Source organism: Glandiceps talaboti, chromosome 13, assembly GCF_964340395.1.
Source record: "Glandiceps talaboti chromosome 13, keGlaTala1.1, whole genome shotgun sequence".
Taxonomy (NCBI): Eukaryota; Metazoa; Hemichordata; class Enteropneusta; family Spengelidae; genus Glandiceps; species Glandiceps talaboti.
This window is the reverse complement of record NC_135561.1, coordinates 6,929,802-6,938,517: the sequence shown is the minus strand read 5'-3', so window position 1 is coordinate 6,938,517 and position 8,716 is coordinate 6,929,802. Positions and strand designations below refer to the sequence as shown.

Here is an 8,716-nt window from a genome sequence, read left to right as displayed (position 1 = left end):
ACACTCTATCCTACTGGACTTGCTGTTTTAAGTGGCAACAGTTTCACGCCCTATCCTGGCTTCTTCAGGCCAAATGATGATCTAGTGACAGGTGGTTGATGACACGTGACAGAGTAGAATTGTCATGTGACAATGAGAGCCCGCGAGTAATTTTACAGTTATTAACGGTGTTGTACGCGGCCACCAACTCGGTTTTCAGTGTTGGTACATTCGCTTCTCAAGAGTTTGTTTTGTTTCACCAATATACAGATTTGCAGAGTTTTCCAGCAATACCAAATACCAGTTTCTTTCTAGCCAACCAACACACTGGGACAAAAGTTAGCTCATTCAAGGACAAACCCGTCCCCCCTAGTGACAAAGTAACATCGTTTGTTTATGCTATGCAGTGTGAAGATTAGGGCTGCCAGGATTTGTATATTCGTGACACAACATTATTACAATGAGTAACACTGAAATAAAGCACTTTCTCTATGTGCTACACTTGTTTTTAGCATTCCTATCAAGTGTAAAAATTATACTCTTTCAAATTGGTTTATTTACAAGCCCAACATGCGGTTTTTCTAATGTGGTCAATTAGCAAATGATACAGTATACTTCTACACTTGGTATGGATGCTGTAAATGATTGTGGTACATACAGAACACGTTTTACTTTGGTGTTATGGGTTGTAACAATAGTTGAATATTAAGATTAGTTAGTGTACTATTGATAACCATTTCAGTGTAATGAATATGACACAACAGCGAAGAGTCAGTCTACAATAACTTTGACTGTTTGTATTTCTTTAATTGAGAGTATTCACAGAGATCAGACAGACTTAATGTTAAAACAGTAGTCAGCCTGCCAGATTAAAGAGATCAGGATCACAATCAAACCTCGTTTGTACGTCTAGAAATAGAAAATTTACAAATAAACCACTTTGATTCGTTGTTAGGCCTAAAAAATATTGTTTGAATCCGGTTACCTGACCCCACCTAGTTTTTCACTACCGCGACCCTAAACTTTTTTTACGTATTCGAGGAAAATAAAATAAATCGCGAAAATTGTGAAGTCTCCCAAGAAATATATATGTAGAAACTGACATCAAGTTAAAAAGACAACATATCACTGCTTTTTCCGATCTGAAATGGCTGTACATCTAATGAGAAGAAACCAATAACACAGAGACCATATGGAAAACGCCACATGAACAAAGAAAATCTATCTACCCTACCTTAGATTTAAATTGAGCGTAATCGGAACCACACAATATTTTTCAGACCTAATGATTTTGAAGGAATGATGTAAACATTGAAAATCTTGGTTTGTATTATAGATATAATTGAATATATTTGATCGATTTAAAAAAATACTCGACAATATTTTTTTGACAATAAAGAGAGAACTTTCGATTGTAAAATTTCTATAACCTATAAGCTCATTATTTTCAACGCTGCTTCCAAGCGGCTAAAATATATGTACTTGTGTAGAAGAGTGAGAGAAAAATGTAACCTGGGTATGGATGGGAGATATAACACATTTGACTTAAATTAAGGTGAGTTACCATTACCTCAATATCAACTTTAATACTTAGCTTTGTTAGAACAACAAATCATCATTTTGCTTTATCAAATCTTACTATAACGTCCAAACATAGCTACATTTTCTTTGCGCGGTAGCAAATACATTGTAACAAGGTATAGTTTTCCAGACATGTCAGTGGATTAAAAGTGTCAAAGTATTCGGGTACCAAATTTTGTCATACTAGTATAGTCAGACTGTCACAATAAAATTATCCAATCTCAGTAGCTTTTTTATCGAGCTGGACGACGTTTCTACTCGAGTTACTTGCATTGCCATCATGTATATCGACGTTGCTAAGCTAAAGGCACTACCATCGTTCTTTAGTGAGAGAAGATAACTCTAATACAATGTAATACGAGAAAGGGCGTGATACTTGCACCCAACCAACAGAACACCTTCCAACATTTCACTGGCCGACAACAGAGGGCGGAAATCCGACAGACATCAACATGAGTGGCATCAAATACACCTGTCAGATACATTTCTCCCTAGCCCTCGCACTGACAAATGACCAAACTTGCAGATTGTTACAAGACTTAAGAATAAAAATAACATTAAAGGGAACACACTCTAAATTTTAGTTTTGAAACTTATTTTGGCGATGATATGAAACATTATTAGTAATCTGACACATTCTTGCACTTCGACCATAATATTAAGATATTAAACCAGGATGTAAAATTTCGTAACACAATCAACAAATGGTATCTTAATCTAGCATTAAAGACAATACCGTGTAATTTCACCAGATGCACCGGTTTATGTGAATGTTATGGAACATGTCACGTGACATGACAATCTTAAGTCGACTTCCGATTAATCGACAAGTTAGCAATTTTCTGACCGTATATATTCAGTCATATCTAGACACTCGGTCACTCTCGTTCACCGTTTAAACACTGAAGGTAAGTTAAGGTATCCCGTCTTTCGTAAACCCGTTAGCTACGACGGCGCTTCGTGAGTTGTACGATCTACATCTTGAAATGGACATTGATGGAGAAAAGTAACTGTTTACAGTAGTGTAGGGCATTGCATACCTACGTATATTCTGTTATTAGAGTTTTCGGCACGTTTGTTACTATGTGAAATCGGCATGACATTTCCACTCAAAGATCAAGTCACTGAATAACCACGACTTAAGCCTGCATACAGTTAATCGGAAATACAGTTTCAAAATGGCTATTTTGCATCAAATTGGTGTAACTGACTTTCATCTCTATATCTGTCATCATACAAGTTAAGTATGTCATCGTTTTTATTATTATTAATTACACACAGCGAAAATCACACAACAATGAAGGTTGCTGTATTGTTACTTGCTCTGGCAGTTTCTGCCTACGCTCGACCACTTCTTGCTCCTCTCCACAAAGCCGATGCTGACAAACTTATTCCAGGACGCTACATCGTTATGCTGAAGGTAAGTTAGTTTTATCATTACGTCACGGTTTCTGTAATACTAGTGATTATATTAACTGAATACACATCGTACAAAGGAGAGTAAGATTGAAAGAGGCATTTCCCCATTTTAAACTTATATGTGTACCAGTGTACATGGAATAGTCGTTAACTAAGACATTGCTAACTATCTTTCCAACATCGTGAGATGAGACTGCATTTGCCATAATCTCATACAGTCATATAGAAACTGGGTAAATATGTAACTCACCATACTTTCCAAGTATTGGATTTAGGAACACGCGATCGGGTGAAAGGTTAATCAAGTCAACGCTTAGTTAGAACTTTTCCTAATTGAAAAGAGAAACATAAATTTTCAGAACTTCATAATAATGTTTCTCTCCACTTTGTATTTTTATTACAGGACAGCGCCACCAAGAACGATTTGAATGCCGTTGTTGGAAATGTAAAACGTTTGTCCATGACAGACAGAAATCTAGCTATCAAATTCCATAAACAGTTCCTGAGCATGAATGGTTTTGTTGCCGAGTTGGGAAACAAAGCCTTGAACATGGTGAGATTCGTGATTTAGTCGGAAATAGATTTATTGGTGCAATACATTTCAGAATGACTGTATTTAAAACTTGTAGATTGACATAAAGTATGTATCGCTATCATCAAAGATAACTATACAACATGCTGCCTACTACATACTGCCCATGGGCCACTACATGCTGCCCACTACATGATGTCTTCACCAGTATCATACAGAGTATCGTACACATTCATTTGTGAAAATTTTGATTACGTATGCAAATCAATACAATGACATTATATTTGAAACCTGTTACTATATACTATAAAATATTATCTGCCTTTCAAAGTGTCTTACCACTTTACATTATCTATATTTTGTACTAGGTTCGTTCTTATGACAGCGTCGCCTACGTTGAACAAGATGCCATCTACACTGTCTCCGCTGTTGCATCATGGGGATTGGATCGTGTTGACCAAGTTGATCTCCCATTGGATGATACTTACACACCTAGAGGTACATCTTCTCTTTTGGTTCTTAAGTAACACCTGATAGTTTACTCAAATTATATCGTCAAGCACATAGTGTTTCGGATCATATTTCATATACTAGTATTAACAAAGGAAAGGTCTAATTACCCCGTTGATGTTCACAGGTGATGGTGCTGGTGTCAATGTCTACGTCATCGATACTGGTATCCGTATCACACACAACGACTTTGCTGGACGTGCTAACTACTTCTATGATGCTTTAGGAGGAACTGTAAGTTAATTAAAGTATCAATCAATCAATCAATCAATCAATCAATCAATCAATCAATCAATCAATCAATCAATCAATCAATCAATCAATCAATCAATCAATCAATCAATCAATCAGGGGTGTTTTGTATGAAAGAAGCCTACTACAGACAGAACGACAGCTGAATCATAATTACTTTTCTACCACAGGGTAACGACTGTAACGGTCACGGTACTCACTGTGCTGGTACTGTTGGCGGTGCTGCCTATGGTGTGGCTAAAGCAGCCAATCTCTTCGCTGTCCGTGTACTCAGTTGTCTTGGATTCGGTTCAACCTCTGCCATCGTCGACGGTAAGTATTGATATGTTACCTTCAAATGCCCATTTCAGTTAGGATAAATAATTTAACCACGTGACTTTAGAGACTGTAACTAACAAAATAATCACGAGTTTATGAGGAATCAACATATTATTCCTATCTACACAGTAATATATTGTCTTGAACATAATGAAATATGTTCATATACACATCTGGGTATATCCCCTTACACTCTTATATGTAAAATGCCCTAAAGTTAAACACTTAGCTTATAGTGTGTGTCTCCAACACAACACTTAATATGTAGCAACAGATTTAAGTTTTCCGTAAACCTACGATTTCAATAAAATATTTAGATTAGATTAAATATTTCAAACTTTAAATCCAATGGCACTGACCTAAAGCATTATTACCCCTGGCACTAACCTAAACCATTATCACCCCTGGGACTGACCTAAAACATCAGCAGGTCTCTATTTTCGCAGCTTGGCAAACGGGACTAGAGTAAATTGATGGCTCAATATTTGGCCAAGGACCATATTGAAACTTCTAGCACTTAATTAACATACTAATATGAAATAATAACCGGTGATATTTAGTATAGTGCAGCATGCTAATTTTGTCCTCCTTGTATAATGTATATCATCAGGTATGGATCAAGTCACCAATGGTGGTAGTCAACCCGGTGTTGTTTCTATGTCCCTTGGAGGCAGTGCCTCTGCTGCTATGGATGCTGCAACAAATCGTCTTAACACTGCCGGATACGCCCCACTTGTTGCTGCAGGCAACAGCAATGCCAATGCCTGCAACTACTCTCCAGCTAGAGCTGCAGGTGTAAGTATGAGATTATTATCAAAGATTAGTCCTGGATAACTGGTGTATGTTGCAGTGAACAACTGGCCGTCAAACTGTCGTTATGTTTCGCTCATGACCTCACAAACATATTCGCACGCCGCAAGACCTTAAAACTGCTATTGTATGTATGTATGTATGTATGTATGTATGTATGTATGTATGTATGTATGTATGCATGTATGCATGGACGGACAGAAGGATGGATGGATGGATGGATGGATGGATGAATTAATGGATGCATGCATGCATGCATGCACGTAGGTAGGTAGGTAGGTAGGTAGGTAGGTAGGTAGGTAGGTAGGTGGGTATGTAATGTGTTGTCGTATCCTGCCGTCGAAAATGGCTTATCTATCTATATTTAGTTGTAATGCTGAGCAATTACCGTGGTAGGTGTTGTGAATCTCTGATGTGTCAGTATCTGTATAGTTTTCACTATCGAAGAATAGATGTTTACAAAATCTCATCTTGACTTCTAAACACCCATTTTATTTAGCTCGTCAATTTTCTTCCAGGCCATCACTATTGGTGCTACTGACAATGACGATGGTAGAGCATCCTACTCCAATTTCGGTTCATGCGTTGATTTGTTCGCCCCAGGTACTGATATCACCAGTGCTTGGTACACCGCAGATGACGCTACCAACACCATCAGTGGAACCTCTATGGCTTGCCCACATGTTGCTGGTAAATTAAGTTGATATGAAAATATTATAATAGTTCAGTTATGATGAATGGCGGAGATAGACACTATAAGAAACTATGCTGACGCTGTCTGAGATACGTTAGTATGTTAATTGGAAGTGTGAAATACCAAAATTCTGTTTGTGAAACTATGTATTGTATGGATAGTTAGTCAGCTGATTACATGCAGTTTATTATTGCATATGTACCACTGTGTACCTTGAAAAAGGCGGTAAGAGGATACACCACCTCACTCATGATTGTATGTATGCCTCAACATCCATTGTGAGGTTGTGAGGTTGTAAGGTTCTGTCATAATACTGTAGTAAGTTCCATCAACTGCTTTAATGTATAGAACGTGTTTTCACGACATTTGTTCTAACTTCTAACCTCGTATTTCATCCCCTCCACTTCATTAGGCGCTGCTGCTATTCTCCTCGGTATCGATGGAAGTCTGAGCCCAGACAATATCAAAACAACTCTTCTGGCCGAAGCATCTGCCAACAAAGTCACACGTCCAGGAGTTGGATCTCCCAACCTTCTCCTGTACATCGCTTAATTTAGCAATTCAACTGAAGAGAGTCGTCGATGACTCGGTAGAATTATATGTTTGTATGAATTGTTATTGGTTATGTTACACTTTATGTGAACATTACCACGAAGGACAAATTTAAGAAGTACAATACACATATGTACACAAAGGATAATGTGTTCAATAAAGAATAATCAAAACTAGAAAACTGTCTCTCATTGCACGTTACTTGCTCTTTTTTGTAAGTGTGTGTCTCTTTATCACTCTGCAGATGCTTATGATAATTTTGAAATAACTCTCTTTGTATATGGCTTTAATTTCATCAAAGTGACATGCTAACAAACTATGTGGTGAAGGTGATAATGTTTACTCAATACCGGAAACGTTAATTAAGTATGCGAAAAAAAGGCTTTGAGCTCGATTAAAATTGTTAAGTTTGCTGATAAAAACTCCAAACCAGCCGGGTACAGATTAAATTAAACGCTTAAGGCATCAAATGTTGTATTAAGACTATGCATTCTAAAGTTGTTCAATTAATATTAGACGGTGGACACTTTCAAAAAAATCTGGCCTTATGAATGATTTGTCTCCTTCATAAAAATGAATGTATCCATGAGCCAAATAATCATTGTATTTCGCTTCTTAGCTATCTGGGAGGGAGTTCTGTACTCTATCTAAATGAAAGAATTAAGGTTTAGGATTGCGCTCTAGATGTTTCGAAGTTTCCATTATACAGTGGACAATATATTTATTTTTTGAAAACACTTGTTAAGAAAATGAGAGAAATTTATGTAGAGTAGATAAAACTATTGTTGTGACGATTGCAATATGCATAACGGATTGTTTCAGAATCAGGGACAATAATAGATGATTTTCATTGTTTTTTGTACTGTAGGCTATATAGCGTATTGATTCCCATGCTGTTTTGTGTTTTGGCTCACGTGACATCATTAGTTAAATATTCATTCTATATATTTCTGTAACCCTCCACCAGGGATAAATGGTGGGATGTTCCGTTATTGGTATAAAGAAAGACTTGGTATTAGATCATCAAAAATCTACCACATGTATTTAACAAGATGGTAATTCGTAAAATTATAGACATCCACTGTATAATAGATGAAATGTACTTTTTACTCCACCTTCCTGGAAACAACATGCCCCATCCAAATACAAAATTGCCCTACAACAATTTCTCCATCAATAATAATGTGCCTCCCTCCATAAAAACAAAACTATTTCCACCCAAATACGACCTATTTCTATTCAAATACAAATTCGCCACCCTAATGCAACCCGCATCCAACCACCCAAGCGCTACCTACGTCCACCCTAATGCAACCCGCATCCACCCATCCAAGGGCTACCTACGTCCACTAAAATGCAACGTCTTTCCACACAGATACGACCTACCTCCACCCAAATGCAACAAACTTTCACCCTTTAATTCATTGGCCAGAGTCTTCGATGAGAAGCCATTTTAGTGTTATCACAGCTTTGTGTGGTCTGTAAAGTATCGGAGGGTTGTTTAGTCTTGGTCTGTAAAATATCAGAGCTGTGTTTAGTTTGTCAAATATCAGAGCGGTATTCAGTCTGTCAAATATCAGAGCAGTGTTTAGTCTGTCAAATATCAGAGTGGTGTTTAGTCTGTCAAATATCAGAGCAGTGTTTAGTCTGTCAAATATCAGAGCGGTATTTAGTGTGTCAAATATCAGAGCGATGTTAAGTCTGTCAAATATCAGAGTGCTGTTTAGTCTGTCAAATATCAAAGCGATGTTCAGTCTGTCAAATATCAGAGGGATTTTCAGTCTGTCAAATATCAGAGTTCTTTTTAGTCTGTCAAATATCAGAGTGCTGTTTAGTCTGTCAAATATCAGAGCGATGTTCAGTCTGTAAAATATCAGAGTGGTGTTTAGTGTGTCAAATATCAGAGCGATGTTAAGTCTGTCAAATATCAGAGTGGTGTTTAGTCTGTCAAATATCAGTGCAGTGTTTAGTCTGTCAAATATCAGAGGGGTGTTTAGTGTGTCACATATCAGAGCGATCATAAGTCTGTCAAATATCAGAGTTGTGTTTAGTCTGTCAAATATCAGAGC

General features: G+C 37.2%; 2 protein-coding genes across 2 annotated transcripts in view; both read left to right on the top strand.

Annotated features, from left to right (window-relative positions):
* Positions 1-1,270, top strand: part of LOC144445000 (uncharacterized) — a 9,310-nt gene extending 8,040 nt beyond the window's left edge. Inside the window, exon 10 of the mRNA XM_078134550.1 lies at positions 1-1,270. This exon is cut by the window's left edge and continues 903 nt beyond it. The gene's annotated coding sequence lies outside the window, so the exon portion shown is untranslated.
* A 1,587-nt stretch (positions 1,271-2,857) lies between these two features.
* Positions 2,858-6,647, top strand: LOC144444765 (aqualysin-1-like). Its single transcript, XM_078134295.1, has 8 exons — positions 2,858-2,980; positions 3,383-3,532; positions 3,880-4,009; positions 4,149-4,255; positions 4,444-4,585; positions 5,202-5,386; positions 5,920-6,091; positions 6,508-6,647. Exons 1-8 carry the CDS (start codon positions 2,858-2,860, stop codon positions 6,645-6,647), a joined length of 1,149 nt encoding a protein of 382 aa, XP_077990421.1.
* The last annotated feature ends 2,069 nt before the right edge of the window (positions 6,648-8,716 follow it).

Bases quoted from the DNA above. Each gene is read 5' to 3' on its own strand.
- LOC144444765 (XM_078134295.1), top strand. From the start codon at position 2,858: ATGAAGGTTGCTGTATTGTTACTTGCTCTGGCAGTTTCTGCCTACGCT. The intron at 4,010-4,148 runs GTACATCTTCTC...TGATGTTCACAG, and splicing joins TGATACTTACACACCTAGAG to GTGATGGTGCTGGTGTCAAT. The intron at 4,256-4,443 runs GTAAGTTAATTA...TTTCTACCACAG, and splicing joins ATGATGCTTTAGGAGGAACT to GGTAACGACTGTAACGGTCA.